The 21588-nt window shown below is 39.7% G+C and overlaps 1 protein-coding gene across 3 annotated transcripts in view; it reads right to left on the bottom strand.

Moving 5' to 3' along the window:
* TRPA1 (transient receptor potential cation channel subfamily A member 1) overlaps nucleotides 1-21588 on the bottom strand; it is a 78723-nt gene that overhangs the window by 37487 nt on the left and 19648 nt on the right. Inside the window, exons 1-11 of one of the 3 annotated variants that reach the window (XM_072151728.1) lie at nucleotides 19610-19667; nucleotides 19350-19518; nucleotides 17658-17820; nucleotides 14131-14306; nucleotides 11507-11614; nucleotides 10020-10128; nucleotides 9792-9940; nucleotides 8485-8621; nucleotides 3615-3663; nucleotides 2731-2830; nucleotides 1084-1184 (exon numbers count right to left, since the gene is read on the bottom strand). In XM_072151728.1, the coding sequence (XP_072007829.1) occupies nucleotides 1084-1184; nucleotides 2731-2830; nucleotides 3615-3663; nucleotides 8485-8621; nucleotides 9792-9940; nucleotides 10020-10128; nucleotides 11507-11614; nucleotides 14131-14306; nucleotides 17658-17820; nucleotides 19350-19478 (1221 nt within the window). In that variant the 5' untranslated portion in view covers nucleotides 19479-19518; nucleotides 19610-19667. Of the gene's footprint in view, nucleotides 1-1083; nucleotides 1185-2730; nucleotides 2831-3614; nucleotides 3664-8484; nucleotides 8622-9791; nucleotides 9941-10019; nucleotides 10129-11506; nucleotides 11615-14130; nucleotides 14307-17657; nucleotides 17821-19349; nucleotides 19519-19609; nucleotides 19668-21588 lie in introns of those variants that run through there. The other 2 variants (XM_072151727.1, XM_072151729.1) reach the window with 2 other exon arrangements.

The following is a 21588-nucleotide window of genomic DNA, read 5'->3' as shown; positions in this document are numbered from 1 at the left end:
GTAAGTATGTATGCTGTATATACTGAATGTGTGTGTATATTCTGTATGTATATGCAGCATGTGTGTATATAGTGTTTTTATCCTGCATGTATGTGTATATATGGTCAGTGTATACTGTATGTGTGTATGTATATATATATATATATATATATATATATGTGTGTATTGTAAATGTATTATATGTATATACTCTGTGTATTAGTGTATAAAAGTATATGAGTGCATAAATGTGTGTGTATAGGTCTATACTTGTATGTATAAGGGTGCGAGTATACGAGTGTAGAACTTTATGTGTGTATATAAAGGTGTGTATATATCAGTGTATAAATGTGTGTAATTGTATAAACATGTCTGTATAGGGGTACATTCCCAAGAACATATGGGGGACGTATATATCTGGCCGCAAATTTGCTGCCGGATATACTTCCCCCATAAGCTTCTATATGCATGGGCTCGGTACGGTGAGCACGAGTACTCACTGTTTTGAGCAAAAGAGATAGAGCCTGCTCTATCTATGGCCATAAGAACGGCCATGTGGCTCTATTCTCTATGGAGAGGGGAGGGGTGAGCTGCGCTCACCTCTCCTCCTCTCCAGCGCGCCCGACGTGTGCCTGCCATATATATATATTTTAAGGGGAAGGGGGGCCCCATGCAGAAATCTGCTATGGGGCCCAGCCTCTCCTAGTTACGCCCCTGCCAGCTTCATCATCTCCATCCTCGGGAAATCTGTAATTGCCAAGCACAGTGCTTGGTTATACCTGGCAGTTCCATTAACTGGCTATGAGATTGCTATAGATACCGGAGCGCTATGCTCAACCTACCTTTCTATCAATTAGTGAGAACAAGACCCACACTTTTGTTTTCCTTCACTTCCCATTCAAGCAGTCAGATCCGTACTGATCAAATTGTTTTCACCTATGCCTTAAATAGGGGATAACAATTAAACTTGGAACAACCCCTTTAAGTAAAATGGCCACCCTCAAGGCAAGTCGGTTACATGACCGATACAGTCAAAAAAGGATTGACAAGTTGTAATGCAAATTAACCTGTAACTACATAACCACAAACTGCAAAAATACATACATGTAGAAATTCCTCCCTGATGTTCTTCAAACCCCCCGGCTGCAATACAGTCAGATGAAGAAAATTCCTTCCATAATTATCTGTCAGCTTTACATCAGTTCCTATGAAAGAAAATACAGATTACATTGTAATCCAGTGTTAAAAGGGTTTGCCCATTAAAGTAGCTCGTAGAGTAATCATGCAGCCAAGAGACACTTTTCATGAGAAGAATCTGCCCTGCCCGACCGTAGGCAGATTTATGGTCGGATCCTGGGGCAACCGAAATTGTGTACACCAGGACTGGTGAGATATAGGCTGGAATTATATCTGTCAAATGCTGTATTTATGTTAATAACAGTGAATTAGAGAATGTGTTATTTTGTTATCCTGATTATATTTAAGAATCTTGACTTGGAGTGGGAAAACTGCTTTAAAGTTTATTGATATATAGACGGCTCTGAGATTACCCATTCCGAATTTAGGAAATCAAAAAGACAATGTGGGAATCCAATAACTCCCTTCCCCCACGAATACTCTACAGGACTGTTATACAAAGAGGTTCAGACCTCTTAATATGTGCAGAATTGATTTCTCCCTTGTCAGGTGAGTTTATACCAGTTTGACTTGGCAGATATTTCTATACTATACTATAACCTATATAGTATACATTGCGGGCTGGGGCGTTCACACTCCGTCAAGTCCAGAGTGTCGGAAATATGGTTTTGGCAAAGTATTTAACCTATAATATTCTGCTGCGTTTCTTGTTTTTTACTTGCCTTTCTATGTATTTCCGGTGGTGAAGGATATAATTAGCTTGTGTAGATGTGTGCATGTTTGATGAAGGTCCCGCCTGGTGTAGTTTTGCCTGGTGGCAAGGCCACCAGACAAATACGTCAAGAGGTCTAAGCCTCTTGATGTATCCGTCGGGACACGGGGGTAGTGACCTTAAACAGCGTATAATCAATTCTGCCCTTTTTTGGCTTGAAATTAACTTTACTTATTTGAAAGCGGATCAAAAGTTCATAGACCTAGCTAAAGTGATTGTGCCAACAATTTAAAGAGAACCTGTCACCTCCAAAAACCCTGTAAAACCACAAAGAGTACCTTATCTGGCATCATTGATCTGTTCCAAAGATGTTTCTATAACCGGCCAATGCTATGGCAATGTGCCTGTGCAACAGCATTGGCAAGCCGGAAAATCACCTAATGGGAAAGGAGGCTATCTCGTAATAGCCGCCAGGATGAAAGCCAGCTCCCCACCTCCTTTACTGGATGATAGCAAGGAAAAAGTGTTATTTTCACAAGCATGCTGCAGCATTGTCTGGTTGTACAGACACCTCCGAAACAAATCAATGATACTAGATAGGGCCTGGGTGCCAACAGAAAGGATTATGAGTGCCACCTCTTGCACTCGTGCCACCTCTTGCACTCGTGCCATAGGTTCGACACCACTGTCCTATGCCATGGATAAGAGATATCTTAAATGGATGGTGCAACCTCTTTAATATTCTTCATAAATTAGTAATTTATGGCCAAGTCCATTCTTACCCAATTTTGGGCTGTGCAAGCTATTTTAGGGAGTTGTGGAGTTTTATCTGGGCCTCAACATTCATGTATATTTTTCAGGTTTAGTTATCTATTGCCACTTGGGCAGTGTTTGATCTGTACCATTTTCAAGAAGTAAATTCACAATCTTCCAAGAGGAACATGAAGTAGCCAGGAGAAGAGGCGTGCGTAACTCATTATCCACACTGTCAATATTTGCTTCCTATAAATAAGAGAACAATGTGAGTACACAATGGAAGAAACACAAGATAAAAACTGGTAAAACCCATAATAACTGTACAGATAGCAGGTGGGAGGACTCTCACCTGTGGTCACTAATGTACTGATGGGTACACATTGCATTGCCATAGTACCCTCTATAGTCAAAGTCAAACATCAGAGACTGAATAGTAGTAAATCACTGAATTAGGACATGAGAGCCATTTAATAACCAGAAAGATACAAGGGTCACGTGTTCATCGCTCAATGTATGAAAAGTAAATATTTGAAAAAGTTCAAGGTCTACTTTGGTCTTCTGCATGAGTAGTTTTAAGTGTGGATTAATCATATCTTGATTTATTAATATTGATCGCAGTATTAATCAACATCATAAGGGATATTTTCCTGTAAAATTCAGCATAGAGGGAGGGGAACAGAACAGACTGCATGGATACTCACACAGGACAGTTTATTTACATACCTCCCTGCAGATAGAGAGACACTTAGCTTGTCATATACTGTATATGTAGTCAGCCTGTAGGGGAGGGGGGCGGGACGTGAATTGTAGCCTGATAAACAACAAGCTAATTTGAAATGTGAAGCCCATCATTAAACAATATGGTGATGGGAGTGATATCTAGAATTTATAAGGGTAATTGTAATCTCCTTGCCCTATGACCTAGAAATGTTTATTGGGCCATTGATTTAGCAGTAAATTGAGTTCTCTAATGGAACAGATTTAGCACAATATTGCATTTTTGTACAAAATTTATTAAAAATGTACTTACCATTGATATTAAATACTCTGCCAGGTCCACATGATCAAACAGACACGATCTACAAGAGAAGAATGCCCAGGAAAAGAAATGAGTCACATAAGAAACATATTAATACTATGAGAAAAGTCGGCAGTGGTACTTATACTACAATGAATACCAACAAAGATACCCTCTACAATCAAATGTAATCCCTATACCAATCAAGAGATAAATACCAAAAGGCAGTATATAGGATCTAAGTAGTTTATCACTATCAATATACAAACACCATATTATTGTGAAATCAATTCAGACTTTATAATGCAACAAATTGACACTCCAAAAATAAATGTAGCACTTATACTACAGACTGTTTTTCTAAGGCATATTCCTAATCCTTACTGAACATGACGCTTCATATAAATGCTGGATTAAACACATCTACACCTTATCATTAGAGATGAGCGAGTATACTCGTCCGAGCTTGATGCTCGTTCGAGTATTAAGGTACTCGAAACGGCTCGTTGCTCGGACGCGTATTTCCCCTGCTCGAGATCGAGCATTTAATTAAAAAAACACAGTGAAGAACAATGAAGAATAGAATAAAAACAGTGAACACAGGATCATTTAAGTGAAAAAGACAGTGAAGAATAGATTACAGATGTTCGGCACATCTGCTTACTTGTCGGAAGATACGCGCGGAACGGCAGCAGGGAGACATCAAGCAGCAGGGAGACATCAAGCAGCACGGGGAGACATCAAGCAGCAGGGAGACATCGGCCAGCACGGGGGAGACATCGGCCAGCACTGGGGAGACATCGGGCAGCACTGGGGAGACATCGGGCAGCACGGGGGAGACATCGGGCAGCACGGGGGAGACATCGGGCAGCACGGGGAGACTTCAGTGAAAGAAGAGGAGCGATCCCGGGACAGCGTATCACCCCGACAAGTAAGCAGATGTGCCGAACATCTGTAATCTATTCTTCACTGTGTTTTTCACTGCGTTTTTCACTTAAATGATCCTGTGTTCACTGTTTTTATTCTATTCTTCACTGTTCTTCACATCTGTTAACTTGTCGGGAGATAATATACGTAGGAACAGTGAAGAATAGATTGCAGATGTTTGCATACATCTGCTAACTTATCAGAAGACATTCTTTTTCAATTAAATAACACATTTTATTCCTGAAAAATGCTCGGGTCTCCCATTGACTTCAATGGGGCTCGTTATTCGAGACGAGCACTCGAGCATCTGGAAAAGTTCGTCTCGAATAACGAGCACCCGAGCATTTTAGTGCTCGCTCATCTCTACTTATCATCATATTTTGAAGCCTTTCATTTGTTTCAGGAACAATATTATGAAGCAGATTTATTCAAGGTGTCTTAAAGGACTTCATAGTGCATGCGCCGACTGTCCAGGCAGCAAATTATAGAGCAGGACCTTTTCCAGCCCGAGTTTGCGGCTTGGCAGTCATTTCATCAGCGTGGTATGTGCCCCATTGTATGCGCCCCTGAAACATCACAGGTACATGTGCTTGGGGCCTAAGACAGTGGAAAGTTAGTCCACGTCTTGGTAATAAGAAGACTCCTACCATTTATAGAAAATCTACCATCAACCATCCAGCATGATAAACCAGGGGCACTTACTCATAGATCCAGGCACTGTGACTGTAGTCATCTTCTTATACTTATTATATATGGCCTCCTCTATTCTAAAATCAACTTATAGTAATGATAATTTGTTTAGCTGTTACCAGAGTTGCTTTGCAGGCTGTTACACTGGGCACGGGTACTTCTCCCATCCAACTGTGTGCTAAAACTTCCTTTGCTGCTATGAAGTTGTAGCAGGCAGGGGGTGGGGGCACTTGCTGAAGGAGCAGGGGGGAAGGTTACCAGCCTGTGAATCTACAGCAAGGAGGGGCTCTGGTAACACCGCAGGGAGCACTTATGGCTCATAAGTATAATTTTACAAAATCATTTTAGAAGGAAGGATGCCATGGATAACATACATAACACCTGGATTTATGAGTGTCCCTGGTTTATCATGCTTGATTTTGATGGTTGATTTCCTTTAACCCTTTTGTTGACATAGACAAATCTCATCTCCTCACAGGATGGCACCTCAGTGGCCAAGGATGTATGTGACATATTCCTGGTTCAAGGAGCCATTTTTCTTTGGGCACTTGGTACATAGGATCTAGTTTTGTTTCCTCTTTCATAATAATCCAGGATTGTGTTTATGGGTGCCAGGGATCTATGGAGATTTAAAGTGACAGTTTTGAGGTGTAATTTTTATATACAGTAAATTCTTCCCAGTCCATATCTCTAGTTTTCTGGCACCTAAAAACACACCCCTAGATTCATATAAAAGAGGAGATTTCAGGTGCCAAGGATCCAAAGTTATAGCCCCCTGTAGTGTTCCCCTCCGTCCTCAGCTTCTTAGACACCTGGCAGAAAGAAGGAAAAGAAGAAGGATGCACAGAGGAGCTTCTCACAGCTCACATATAAAGTAAATATTTGTTTATCTGTAGCTAAATTTAGGAAACCGATAACATGAACTTTATGTTCATGTTATTAACCTTCTCTTAACCAGAACAATCATAGAGCACACAGGATCTCTGACTGTCATATATTGAGTGATCGTTTTTTTATGTAATGGAGGGAGAGGATGACCATTCAATCCTCTTCACTTAATATGGGTACATATTAACATTGCAACCCAGAACATGAAAAATACCTTCCCTCCAAAGTTATAGTGTTCTTACTCAAGTTCTTATGAACCTCGGTAGGTTCCATTATTCCACTGCTAATACAATGGGGCACATTTTACATCTAAAAATGAGCTTTATTATCTCCTTAGCTCGGTTTATGGATATATAGCTTTTTATTTGGGTTCCCGTTGTATAAGGTAGTTTAAACTAATATATCTGTTGAAACACAGTCCAAATTTCTGAAAAAATTTTTGGTGCACCCCAAATTCATCAGAAAGTAGTGTGTGAAAAATGAAATTCCTGGTGACAGGAGTGCTTTAAGGTTCTGTTGTACACAGGAATATGAGTCAAAACTACTCATAACAAGTATTATTTATGATCTTCTATAATACTATAAATCCCATTGTTGATCAGGTAAATGCTACTAATCCTCAAAATGCCAGATGGTGATCGGAAGCTACACCTTAATGGCAAATAATAAAATGATAAATGTAAGAACATACAACAGAAACTCAGCACTTAAACCAAGCTTCACTTAGTCCCAAGCAGTAAAGGCCTGTTCAGGGGGACATGTTTCCCCCCATTTTTCCATCAGCAGTCAGATTCCCTATGATAACACATTGATACTTGTTATGGCGGCAGAACATCATGTCCATGTGTCATCATAAATGTCTGGACAAAAGAAGCAGATGGAAGCGATAACGTCTGCTCATCTCTGAACCTACTTAAACCATAAAGTTAATAAGTTAATATCATTTAGTTTCTAAACAAACTGTATCTGGTCAGCAGTCTCTTTACAATGTCATGTTTATGGCTATATATTATAACTAGACAGCACAATATTATACCTATGCACATATAGATAGCACTATGGAATATATGAAATAGGTTGTCTCACACTGACATATTGGAGTCACTAAAGTAAGCAGGGCCCTTATTCCTGATGTTATACAAAAATAAAATACTGGTAAGCCTTTACAGAGTAATATGTAATCTCTGATCCTTAGTGCTGCGGAATATAATATAAATGTATTATCATGTAATACATGGAAATCAGAGCAGCTCTTGGCTATAGCTCATAGAGAGGCGTGAGTGCATGTCATATGGGGAGCATAATATTGCATCATGTTTAGGCTACATTCACACGATGTATGCCCGCCGTACCGTAGGACGGCGGGCATACATCTGCGCTGCGGAGAGGAGCAGGGGATGAGCGCTGCTCTCCCCCGCCCCTCTCCATAGGAAGATACAGCGCATGTCCTATCTTTTCCCGGGCTACGGAGCTTGTACGGTGCCGCACGTGTGCTGCACCGTACCTCTCCCGCAGAGGGCCGTGAGCCCATAGAAGTGTATGGGGGACGTATATCGGCCGTACATACGCCGGCCGTATATACGTCCCCCATACATGTGTGTGAATGTAGCCTTATGGAGTAAATACCCAGTTATTTACCAATGGGTAGAAGTCTTTGCACAAGCAATATTTAAATGACAGTATGTTGGACGTACAAATGATTTTGGCGTTACTGTTTATGCTTTAAAGGAAACCTACCATTTGATTTCATACATTATGAAAATACCTTTAAAATACTGTAGCAACACTGACGCAGAACCATTTCTTGTTTAATCCCTGAGCTGAGTGGTTTTGCTAGAAAAGACAATTATAAAATTCAGGACCTTGGGAAAGCTAGGTTGCATGCTGTTTGCCATTCATAAACACATTACAAGGAGCTTTCTGAACTGTCCAGACAGGACTAATCAACCTGAGCGGGATCACTGATTATTTCTGCCTGTCAGGCACCACACAGTGATTACATCATTCTCTGAAGCAGTGCAAGAGGAGAAACACCGAGCCAGGCAAAGGAGCGACAGAGACTCACTATCCTAAATTTTATAATTGTTTTTTCAGCAAAACCACTTAGCTCAGGGAATATACTTCATTCAAAGAACTTTTTTTGTTTTACCATATACATTTTCGTCAAACAATTAAAGTAACAACAATGAGAGTAAACCCAGAACAATCAGAGAGTACACGGGATCTATGATTGTCATACATTGAGTGATCATTTGTGGAGTTTTTCCATAAAGGAATTTTTTCTGGAACAGATTTCTGCCTGCACCTCAACCAAGAAGTAAAGTTATGACTTAGGACCAAATTCTATCAGTAGATTGTTTTCTATTTGCTTTCTTACTTATGCAGTGGAGTTTCATTATTTCCATCTGGCAAATCCACAATTTTCTTGTCGCCGGTGTAGGAGGATACCATGAATTTCACGATTTCAGTCGCTCCTTGTGAGGCCGCAAAATGAAGCGGGGTCGCATTATCAATCTTAGAATAAAAATGACCGGTTACTTACTTTATCAAAGATAGAAGGAATGACAATTGTATCTTCGATGACTAAGAACTTTCTAATTAATTGATCCTGGGTTCAAGGCAAACTAAGGCCATCATCAACTTGGTGCCTATAAAGTTGTGTGCTCCCTTTCTTGTCTAGATTTTTTTACATCAAATATCCAGCCTTTCAAAATAGTATGGTTTTGAGATATTGGGGCAGATTTACTTACCCGGTCCATTCGCGATCCAGCAGCGCGTTCTCTGCGGTGGATTCGGGTCTGGCCAAGATTCACTTAGGCAGTTCCTCCGACGTCCACCAGGTGGCGCTGCTGCGCTGAAGTCCGCCGAGGCCTGCCGTAATGCACTGAAGTTCACCGGCCTATTCCTGGTGAAGGTAAGCGCGAGTCCCGCGACACTTTTTCTTTTTTAAATGCGCCATTTTTTTCCGAATCAGTCGGGTTTTTGTTTTGCCACGCCCCCCCCCCCATTTCCGTCAAGTGCATGCCAGCGCCGATGTGCCACGATCGCGTGCACCAAAATTCCGGGGCAATACAGGGAAAATCGGCGCATATCGGAAATATTCGGGTAAACGTCGGGAAAACGCGAATTGGGCCCTTAGTAAATGACCCCCATTCTGTCCTGTGATGTCTATCCTATAAAATATGTCCTGCTGATTAGTAGCCTTCTTTGTATTACTTGGTATTGTACTGAACAAATGATGAATTTGGAGTTTTTGTAGGGTAAATTTATCTTGTATTATATCCTCTCCATGGAACTGGGAGCTGAGCCAAGTTTATTTGGCCATGTTACTAAACAGAAAATATATCTGACCTGATATTGACGACCTATGGGTGTACATGTCGATTTTTTAAAAAAAAGTCCCCTAATAAACTATATTAGAAAAATTGTTTTAAAGCACGTTACTTATTCATTTAAGAAAAATAAGTAAAATGTCTTTTATGCTTTAAGGCCATGCAGATATCTAACTGGATGCAAGATCCAAATCAGATCCACTGGGATCCCATTATGAAGCCACTGATAAAGTGACCCCCCAACTCCCAAGTAAAGAAATATTCTAGAATATTCTTACAGTGGTAAAAGAAATCTTATAGATCCTAGCTAACACCTGTCCTGTAAAACATGCAAACACGGTAAAATAGCAACTACCTGTTTGAGGTCGATTTTCGCTCCATACCCTATGCAAGCTTTCACAATTTCTAGACGCCCATTTTGTACGGCCACGTGAAGTGGACTGCTTTTCTCATTATCTGTGAAATTGATGTGGTCTTCGATGCTAAATCCAAATTCTTCCCCTGGAAGGCAAAATATACAAATGAATAAAGAGTGATGAAGATAACATATTCTTACTAATAATGGTAATTTTAGTGATACCTTTCTTTAGAACTATATCCATGCACTTTAAGGACCCTGCGAATGCAGTCATGTGTATTGGGAAGCATCCGATCTTGTTTCTCTTACAAAGCTTTGCATCATGATTAAGCTGGAAGAGAAAGCAATGATTTTAAGAGAAAACTATAAAAAAAAACACTTTAAACCTTTCTAAAATGTGCATATAACCTATTCATACTTACCTAGTACAATCTGATTCAGAATATATAGGGACAGATTGATACAAATTGAAATGCTCCAGAATCTTAATTTGTGCTTTGATTTTTTTTAAAGGCTAATAGATCTTTTAAAGTTAGGCTCCATTCACACTTTTGTGGGAAAAAAAGGGCTGCAAAGTCATAAATACTTAAAATCAACATACTTATTGATATATAATAATTTCATCGTCATGTTATAATTTTCTGAAACATCGTAATGACTCTCCAAACTCTCAATTCCATCGTCAATTTCCTGTAACCCTACTGTCTTTAGAATCTTTGGCCCTTCCTTGAATGAGCTCCTCCATGTAGCTGCTTGTAGCCATTGTATACATCAGCTCCCTTCTCCTCCTTTTCGTCTCCATGCTGCCTTCAGGTGACAGTTTGAAGGGGGAAGACTTCAAACAATGATATCTGAATCATGGCACCCAGTTCTTGTGCCATTTTAAAGAGCAGCATCTCCCCTAAAATCGGGTGCCAGCGCACGATGCTACCCTGCCCTTTATGTAGCTTTGGATATACTAAGAGTATATCAACAGCTGGACGATTCTATGACAGGTCCATTGTGCTATAACCTGCTTTAGCAATGTGCAAAATCCATTCCATGCTCTATTGGAGTGGAGGTGGCTTTAGGGTGAAAATAATTACAATTCCTGGCTGTAAGATTGTAACAAGCCTTGATAAATCCCCCATTGTATTTCTAGGCGCCACAAACACAGCTGCATCCATTGTTAAAGTTATAGTCATGAATGAAAATTACACTGCAGAGCGTTACGTCAAAAGTATATATTTCTGGTTCTGTGGCACCCAGAATCAAAATCCTTATGTGATATTATAGTGGGAATTCTCTTTGAAATGAAACCAGAACTGTGTCTCTAGGTGTCATGGTTCAGAATATATAGTTGTTTGTAGCTATCTCCTATTTTCTGGGTAGAGTTTATTATTTCAGCCATGCTCTGAAAAAGCTGAAAAATTATGTCTATTTTCAGGGTAGGTCTTATTTTTGGAGAAAAATGGTATTAGCAAATATTAGGGAATCTGCCTGGGTGACCACAGAGCCTCTGTAGAAGTCCTTGTATAGATATTGTTCTACTGTGTGAGCCTTGGCGTATTCTATCTGAATATTAAACGTCTTTTAAGGTTATTTGATATTTTACATTTATTGTTAGAGAGTGAATGTTGCATTAGGAGAAATCTACATTTACAATCATACATGACCAGATATATTTATAAAGGCCAAATGCAGTATTATTACAGAATCTATAGACTCACCAGTATTAGTAGGGCTTCTGAGTTATCCTTATAGCAGGCCTGCATGATCGGTGTATTCCCAAGATCTCCTTCTAGATTAATATCGGTCGTACTGTTCTCAACTAATGCCTGCAGGAAAGCAAACAAAATTATCTAATATTTAATATATAATAATAAAATACAACATTTAGACAAAGGGTTATGGGTACAGACAGCCACCAATAAACTACATTTCTATCAGGGTTCCAAATAATGGGGGTGGCCACTTTACCTCATGTTTTTTGTAATGTGAGTGTAAGGGTACATTCACATGGCGATATGCCCACCAGGCGGTGCGCTGGGGAGGAGGTAGGGTGACTCCTCCCCTCTATAGATAGAGCATGCTCTATCTTTTCCCAGTGTACGGCGCGGAACGGTGCCACACATTGCTGTCTATGGGGACGTATTTGCGGCTGTAAATTTGCGGCTGCATATATGTCCCCACAGACGGCCATCTGAATGAGGCCTAAGTGTTAGGCCAGGATACTAAGTATTTTAATGCACCACTTTCTTGAAATGTAAAGTAAAGTCCTGGTTCAGAAATGTCTTTTACCTCACCAGCTGCCATTCCGGTCCATAAAGCGGCAGCAGATGGAAGGTCATGTGATCTTATCTGTCCATGAACAATTTATCTACCAGGACCTTATGACTGTATTCACGTATTCAATGATGAAGGTGATGGCCACTTTATCTCATGTTTTTGTAATGTATAAGTGTTGGGGGGGGGGGGGGCAGGATATCAGTTAAATTACCAATATACATCTAGTAATAGTTCTGCTCCGCTTTCTTGATATGTGATGTGAAGCCTCCTGTATTTTACCTCATCAGCCAGAGATTCCTCACCATAAAATGGCTGCAGATGGTCATGTGACTAGTGATTGTTCATGGACAGTTAGAGATTACATGACCCTCCATCTGCGGCCATTTTATGATTTAGGGATGTCTGGCTGTCATGTAAAAGACAGGAGGCTTCACTTTACATATCAAGAAAGCAGAGCAGAATTAAATCAAGAAAGCAGAGCAGAACTAAAGACAATGAGGTAAAGTGACCAACCTCTTTAAGGTCCTGTAAGGGAGTTTGGTTATGGACAGTTAGAGATCACATGACCCTCTATATACGGCCATTTTATGTTCAGGAATGTCAGCTGATGTGGTAAACCCCTATAAGTCTGCAATGAACTTTTTGTCCATAACTTGTAACATAAGCTGACACCATGTAATCATATAGTCGGAGGATTATTTGGTGACCACTTTAATCAGTGCTAGATTTGAAATTTAAATAAATTATCGCCAAATCTGTGGATTTTTCTACTACTAGGCCTTCCTGTAATAAAATACTGGATACCCTACTTTTTCCCCATGTTGGGTTTAAACATATCCGATACTTCTGTTCTACCAGGAGATAACCATGACAGGTGTCTGTGTGCAGCATTTACACCACTGTCTATGTTCAGAACATGCGCCTGCTAGGCCAGGTCGGGTGTACATATGTATGGATGGGTTATATATGGCAGCACATGACTGTTCTACAACTGTTTTACAGCTATGACTTCTCCCAACAACAACACTACAGGCGGAACCATACTTAAGGACACCTGACTTACAGACGACCCCAAATATGAGAAATAATTGGAGTGAGTTGCATGAAATGTACAGAAATATATTTGATATATTAATATTGGCACAAGAAATGTGCATCTTTATTGTGGCTTTTATTTTATAAATCTGACGGCAACTGCATTAGCCGGAGAAAATAACAACTTTTCCGTCTGTAAATTGAAGAGTTTTTTCTTTTGCTTATTAGTCAAAATTAGAAACTTGTAAAAATGCATTTCTAACATTTACAAAGGTGTTGCAAGAAATAATATATTAAATCATGTCTATGGTCATTTGCCAGAGGCTATGAACAATGGAATCTTGTTGGTTGACTTTGGTAATAACTTTTCATTTGTTTTTAAAGGACATCTAACACCACATTTACGCCATATGCATGTTTATTACCTTAGGAGTGAAGGGGGGCCTTCTGCCGCGTTCCGGTACATTTGCTACATCGATATAAAGACTTTTTAAGCTCATGCAAAATGATCCGGAGGCATTCACCCCTCCACTAGCCAAGCACCTTCTGCCTCCATTGGGAAATAATTCCCCCACAAATTAGACAGCCGATGACGTCACCCGGCTGTCTGCTAATCTTGTGTGTGAGCTAACTACCTTGTACAGCTGGAGAGAAGTGCAGCTCCGCAAGGAGACAGATATGTGACTTTGTCCGATGAAGAGGAGGAGTTTAGCTGATAGCCAGGTGTAGCGCTAGCGGCCGTCGACGTGTGGGAATATCAATGAGGGGGCATGCATAATTTATCTTCCAGGGGATCCAGGAAGCGCTCGGCTAGCAGAGGGGTGAGCGACTCCGGCTCATTTGCATAAACTTACAAAGTCTTTATATTTTTGTAGCAGACATGCCGGAAAGTAGCACCTTTACCCCCTAAGGTAACGAGCATGCATTTGGTGAAAGTCTACCACCCCTAAATGTGGTGTTAGATGTCCTTTAAGATTTTAGAAACCTGAATCTGATCAATAAATGGTAGAGGAAGGACTTGGCATACTACCTCCACAATACTGTTATGATGCAAGTGAACAGCCAGGTGTAGAGGGGACAATCTGTAATAGCTGAGAATGTTCGGGTCAGCTCCGCGGCTCAGTAGAACTTTCACACTGTCCAGCTGGTTCTTCTGAACAGCCCAATGTAATGGTGTGCTACCTTTATTATCCACTGCATTGAGGCCTAAGGATAACAAAGGGACAAAGACAAATTTTTTAATAATATAATAGTTGTGGTCGACATTGAAAGGTTGGTAGAATGAAAGGTACAGGAAGTAAGTTGTAAATATAGGTGATCAGATTGACTTTCACATACAAATTAATGGTCTTCTATGAAGTTGCATTTGCCACTGAAATTTCAACTGTCTTCAGAAATAGGGGATTTATTACCATCAAAACACTGAGAGACATTTATCAGTGTGTTTCACATTAGACTTAGTCCAGTCTTCTGATGTATCTGAATCATCACTAACACCCACAGGAGCCCTTCAGACTCATTTATATGATTTAAAAAGATGATCTTAGAAGGAAGTAGAATATGGATAACAAATAAATATAAGAAGTTTACCACAGTCACTGTGCCTGGATCCATAAGTGTGCCTGGTTTATCATGTTTGATTTTGATGGTAGATTTCATTGTCGAGTCATAGTTTGCACCATCTATTCGTCTAGTTTAATGCCACGTAAATTTACTCATTCTCTTTGAAAAAGTGCCATAAAACGGTTTAATACCATTAATAAATGTGGCACAAAGTTTTTCACTCTAGAATTTTGGTGCACACAGCTTTATATATCTCCCTCGTCGTGTTTTGCTCATCTCTAGCTGCTTTTACTGTATTTGCTGTAACATATTCCATTAACAATTATGATGTACACCCAGTTGTATGTGTTAAATGTCCATTTTCGCTGGATACTTCATCTACAAAGGCCATCTACAAACAGCATTCTGGTTACTATTCTGTATCAGTATTTGGAAGCCATAACCAGAAATGGATCCTAAACACATACAAATCTGTCTATGCTGCTCTTTCTCTTTGTAAAATCTAATCACAAAGCTTATGTGTACTGACATAAAATGCTGTCATAAGAAACTGGCCTTTTCATGACTTTTAGATAATGGTATATTAATATATTTTCTTTAATTTAAACATATATGTCCTATATTTATTATACAGCAACTTTGACCTGGGGACCCAGTGTGACCTGAGATCACCTTATCCATATCAAAAGTGATGGAGAAAAGGTTAACTGCTGACATTTTGTGCCCAGACATTTCGGAGTCTGTAGAATAATGTGTGTCTCTGCAGCCTAAAGCACTCTAAATACAATAATACTTTTAGGTTCCTGATTTCTGAGTTATGCAATCTCTATACGCTGATTGCATTAAAACATTTGGACACACTAATATTACTCAGCTTCTAAACAATTTGGAACAACCCATATGATGATGCCATTTCTTTGGAGGCTTCTGATAGTTGTATTGGCAACATCTGAGTTAATTAGAGACAAACCTATGAATGTATTTGAAGCAACACTCGAAACACACTGCTGCTTTTTGTAACATCATGGGAAAGTCTAAAGAAGTCAGCAAAGATATCAGGAAGAGAACTTGCACAAGTCTGGTTCATCCTTGGGTGACTATGTCCAAAAGCCTAAAGTGCCTTGATAATCTGTACAGATAATTATATGCAAAGAAATACAAACAAGCTGGGAATATCCAGCCATTATGCCACTCAGGAAGGAGACGGGTTCTGTGTCCCAACAACCATAGGCATATGAACCGGAGAACAAATGCCAAAGACCTTGTGAATATTCTGTTCTGTATTGACATGGGCTGAAAGGCCACTTTGCCAGGAAGAAGCCAATTCTCCAAAAGAAACATAAAAAAGCCAGATTAATGTTTGCAAATGCTCACAAGTACAAAGACCTTCATTTTTGAAGACATGTACTTTTGTCTGAAGACACTAAAATTGAACTATTTGACCATAATGACCATTGTTACATCTGGGGAAGAAAGGGTGAAACTTGAGAACACCATCCTAACTATGAAACACGGGATGGGCGGCAGCATCACGTTGTGAAGGGACTGGTGCACTTTAACAATCTATGAACACTATGAACAATCTGTTTATCTTCTCCTACTCTATAACAAAAAGACTTCAGATAGGACACCATGCACAATCTGCACAGTTTATCTTGCTCTATAACATGCTCCAACTAGACAGAACACCATACAATGTACTTATTTCCTCTTACTCTATAAATGAGAATATGTTGCATTCTCAGCTAACAAATTGTCTAATTTGTTTCAAGATAAATACTGTTTCACATAATGAACTGGATATTCTCGTATACCTGTATTCAATATTTTGTAAAAAAAAAAAAAAAATTATTACAATCATGACAGCTGTCGCCTTCCGTCCATAAGGACCGTGTTATCTCTAATTTAAACAGGAAGACAAACACTTTCTTATCTTCCTTCTCAAGGTCAAGCAGCTTTCTATGAAATGACTAGAATAACTATGAAATTAGAGAATTCATGTGACTTGGCTCTCTATGACAGACCATACATGCCGTGATTTCACAGATCAGATCCGTTACCAAAATTTCTGAAGGATAACCATAATGAAATAGTGAGTAGCTAACCCCCCGTTATTTCCATTAGTAGCATAGTGGATGGGATTTATACAGATGCCGAAAGATAAAACTACACAGGGGGTTTAGAGTCCAAAAGATGTCATTTATTTCTGTAGATTATATAGGCACCAAAACTAACTAGCCCCAAGTAACCTAAACTAACCATACCATTCACTGTAAGTTTATTGTGGGTTACAGCTGTGGCAAAAAGGAGCCATTCTCCTCTTGTTTCTGTGGGGATCAGAATTTCTCTGGGATGCCATCGTGCAGCAATTGCACTACATGTGGCCCCGGCCTTAGGGAAGATGAACACAACAATGAAATTGACCATTTTTACAGTGGACAACATACGGCTGCACTAAGTCCTATACTTTTTAATAGAGGTCCACGGCCATTATTGTGATGGACAATTAAGATGTAGAACTTGTCCAAGTCTGAATTGTTTTTCACTCATTGTTCATGAGGATCCATGAAAAATGGATGCATATTGTTCATCAATGTCCATATTTCACAGCCAATCTTGTCCATGGTCATGTGCAGTGGGGCTTAGGCTACACTCAGATTGTTGTAACAGAACGTGTGCTTGCCTGGCCGTAGCCCAGGTGAGCACGCGTTGGCACGCAGAAGAGGATGAGGAAGGAGCACTGCTCACCCCTCCCCTCTCCATATGAAATAGCGCTGCATGGCTGTAGACATAGAGAAAGATAGATCCTGCTCTACGCTGCTGTGCCACGCGGCTGAACATACGTCCCTACAACGGCCCGAAGGAACGTGGCCTTAGGCAGTACTATATGTGCCAGATTTTTATCTCATTGTTCTCCGAACTGTGTTGCCATATTATTAGACAAGGTAGATATATGCAGTATAGAATCAGTGCACATAGGATTATATATATTACCTTCATCACAAGTCTCATTGATAATCATCAACATCAGCTCCAAGTGTCCGTATTTGGAAGCGTAATGAAGCGGCGTGGCCTCCGAATCATCTCTACCCATCAGGCTTGAAGGGTTTTTCATTATAAAGCTCCGGATTCGGCACACATTGCCCTCTTGAATAAGCTGAATAACAAATATAATAGTAATTTATTTTACATGCATTATATAGACACATAAACATATCCCATACAAATTTTATATCCACAGCAAGAACATTCAGAATAATAGAAGAAAAACTTCCAATATCTGCTGTGTCATTCTCACTGCTGATATGAAATCTTGGCTGCGGAGATTATAGTTTTAACATGTTATTCAGATGACAAATAGAATATGAAACCTCATGTACCATAGTGTATTACGACTTTTAGTCGTCTATGGGGGTCATTTATTTCAGGATTTAGGATGCGACTTTTTGGCATATTTGATATCTGCACTTAAATTTGCGTCTTTTCCACTCACCTAGCAAAGTTTTCGGCGCAAGAATTTTCAGTGATATATCTTTAAAATCCAGATGCAAATACTTGAAAACACTTGAAAATGGCGCAATTTTGACAAATTGTGGTTAAAAAAGTTGCAAATAAACTCCAGTCCTGTCCAGGCATAGGAAAAACTTTAGAAGATGTTGCAGAAGAGTTTGAGACTTTTGTGCCGATAGGCTCAGCTGTCTAATATCTTGACCTCTAAGATAAATCAAACAAGTCCGAAACCCAGAAAAAACGAGAAAAGACCTGCAAAAATGCCCTGGCTAATGATAAACGACCCCCTATGTCATTTATCATTGTCATTTCAAGGGGAACTTAAGTGAAATGACAAGCCCCCCCATGTTACGAATCACTATTCAACAATCTCTAGAGACGATGATCTTAGAAATGTAAATTTTAATGTTTGACGTTCATCAGCTCATGAGATCCTATTCATAAATGATTGATAAATCTCTATAATGAGAAGTACCAAAGCAATGATTTATAAATCATCAGCGTGTATTACTAATATCAGGACAAGAGCGAGAATGAAACACGTGGTTTAGCCTGAGTCACGTTGGAACTTGGTCAATATGGCAAACAGAGATGTGATTGAAAACAAACCCTTAGAACATGTCAGTCCATGTACAGTTCTGGCTTTTTATGGGGAATCAGGATCACAGTAGTGTTATTGAAAAGCAAGCACATATAAAAGTATGGAAAGTACCTTAGAAAAATGAAGGCAATAAAATGAAGATACTACCTTGTCTAAGTGTAACTTAGAATCTTAGTGTTAGAAGAGCCTATATGAAGCCTCTACATACAGTAGTAGAGGAGTGACTATACAGTACTGTGATTTCCTGATCTATGATCTAATATTAGACCAGAACATAGAAATGACATTAACCTCCGCTCCATTCCTCTGCAGGTGTAATAGTATTGGCTGTCATACAGACTTGGGCTCATCTTACAGTCAGGCAAGTTGCCTTGTACACATTGATCGAAAAGCCTCCTAAGAATCTCATGATCACTTTGGCTTTAGAAGTGCTAAAAGAATTCCTTCTGGGCAGAGAGCTTTCAGTACTTGGAGGAAGCTGCACATAATTAAATCAGCATGCTGTGTCCTAACTGTATAAGCAATCCTATATTATAATGTACAAGCACGATATACAGCATTGTAATCTCACATACCTTGAAGATAAGCTGTGGGTCCTCCTGAATGGAGGTGGAGGACTCCGAGTGCAGGATGACCCCATCATATGGCCCACTGTCCTTCTCCCCTGCAGGATGGAACATTTTCCGGATAGACCTCTTCATCATATTTCTTCTGTACCGGAGCTCTCTGTATTATAGCTCCTTCCTATAGATAAAAGAACACAGATATTATATCCAGACTGTGCAGAATTCTATTCTAAAGTTTACTTAACTTCGCCTCCAGCTTCTTAAGAGACCTTTGGGAGAAACATAAGGTTGTGATGTTTCTGAATGGCCTATGCTGTGTATAGTAATGAGCAGCGTGCAATGCATGCTGTAGAGTATAATGTAAGTACATGGAAGGCTGCGATACAGAAACTCCCACATCAAGTCCCGCCTAGAAATCAGAGGCCAATCTCTGGAGCGAGTCCTGACAGGATCAGACACACCACACTCTCTGAAATTCTGGAACCTCTTCTAATACCAAAAAATACAGCAATAACAGCTATGTGCTGCACACCTCTCTCATGGAGCTACAAAAAGTCAAGGGTTGATCCAGTAAACCCAAATTGTAAAACATAGAAAATGAGTTCTGACCGGAGCTCCCGATTCCCTTGCTTCCGTGTGTCTTTCTCTTCCAATATGTCAAAATAGAGCAGTTCACACTCCTCCAGCACAAATTCCTGAATCCTCCGATAAGAATATACCGCTATTCAGACCAACACTCCTGCGTTTTTCTTGTGACCTCCTCCGTATGCAACATATGTTGCGGTAGATCGCTGGAAGAAATTCACCCGCAGATAGCTTAGTACAGTTTACACTCAGAATTTATTTAGATTAAAAACATACTCACAAAAGAGCGATAAAAATGCGCATATAAAACTCCAATATGGGACGCCAGCTGCACGTTCTCGCCTGGCGTCCCATATTGGAGTTTTATATGCGCATTTTTATCGCTCTTTTGTGAGTATGTTTTTAATCTAAATAAATCTTGAGTGTAAACTGCACTACGCTATCTGCGGGTGAATTTCTTCCAGCGATCTACCACAACATATGTTGCATACGGAGGAGGTCACAAGAAAAACGCGTGTTGGTCTGAATAGCGGTATATTCTTATTGGAGGATTCAGGAATTTGTGCTGCTCTATTTTGACATATTGGAAGAGAAAGACACACGGAAGCAAGGGAATCGGGAGCTCCGGTCAGAACTCATTTTCTATCTTCTAATACCAGTAGTATGAATACTATGAAATTATGTCCCCCAATGGGAGGGAGATCGTATTCTTCATATACATCTACCGTATAAAGAAACTGTGACAGAGAGACTTATATCCTAATCATTTATGCAATGGAGCTTGCGGAACCTTTTTATTGTTCTACCAATAATGTGATAAATAATTATATCATTAGTAATGTATAGATTTTATAGAAGGCTGACGTTTTCACCCTCACAAGAATTAAGCATCTATACATTGTATAAAAATCTTGCATGGTAAATGATACATTAATATATTATGTGCAGATTACTTAAAAGCGTTCTATAAATTCAATAAAAATTTGCCCCAAAAAATTGCTAAAAAAACGGCACCGTAAGATGAATAAATGAGCGTCAGAAATGACAATCCACATTCATAAGGGGGTGTAGAAGTTGGCAAATTTGCTCTTATTAAGTGCCAAAAATTCCGCCATAAAAAATGTCAGGAAAGTAGAAGTGCAGGAAAAGTGTCAGGACTCAAAAGGTGTGCCCAGTTGATTGTCGGAAAAGAAGCTAAGTTGTTGTGCCGACATTTAATAAAATATTCAGCAGCAACAAAAGAAAATGCTGATGTTAAAAATACTGCTGCAAAGTCAATAATAAATGCAAATATACGTCCCCACAACATCAGTGTGAAAGGGGCCTAAAATAATACATCTGGTTCCTCTGTTATTCCTCCTACAAATGTATGAATCTATTGAGAACTGGGTGTTATTATTTGGAAAATCCTTACAAGCCATTGTCCAATCAGTTCTGCAATAGTGGATTATAATAAATGGCCTCAGTAGCCCTAGCGTTCTAGATGGCTCATGGCCACCCACCAAATTTTATACTAAGAATGGCCTTCACCCATGAAATCCTTGTACATCTGTTTCTGCCCTCAATACAGATGTACACAAGAGCCATTTAAGGACCTCTGAAGGTCTTCCAAAGGTCCTGAAACAGACTTAAATCAGGAGGAAGGGACACATCCTCCATCCCC

Source organism: Engystomops pustulosus, chromosome 5 (assembly GCF_040894005.1).
Source record: "Engystomops pustulosus chromosome 5, aEngPut4.maternal, whole genome shotgun sequence".
Taxonomy (NCBI): Eukaryota; Metazoa; Chordata; class Amphibia; order Anura; family Leptodactylidae; genus Engystomops; species Engystomops pustulosus.
This window is presented reverse-complemented; position numbering and strand designations above follow the sequence as displayed.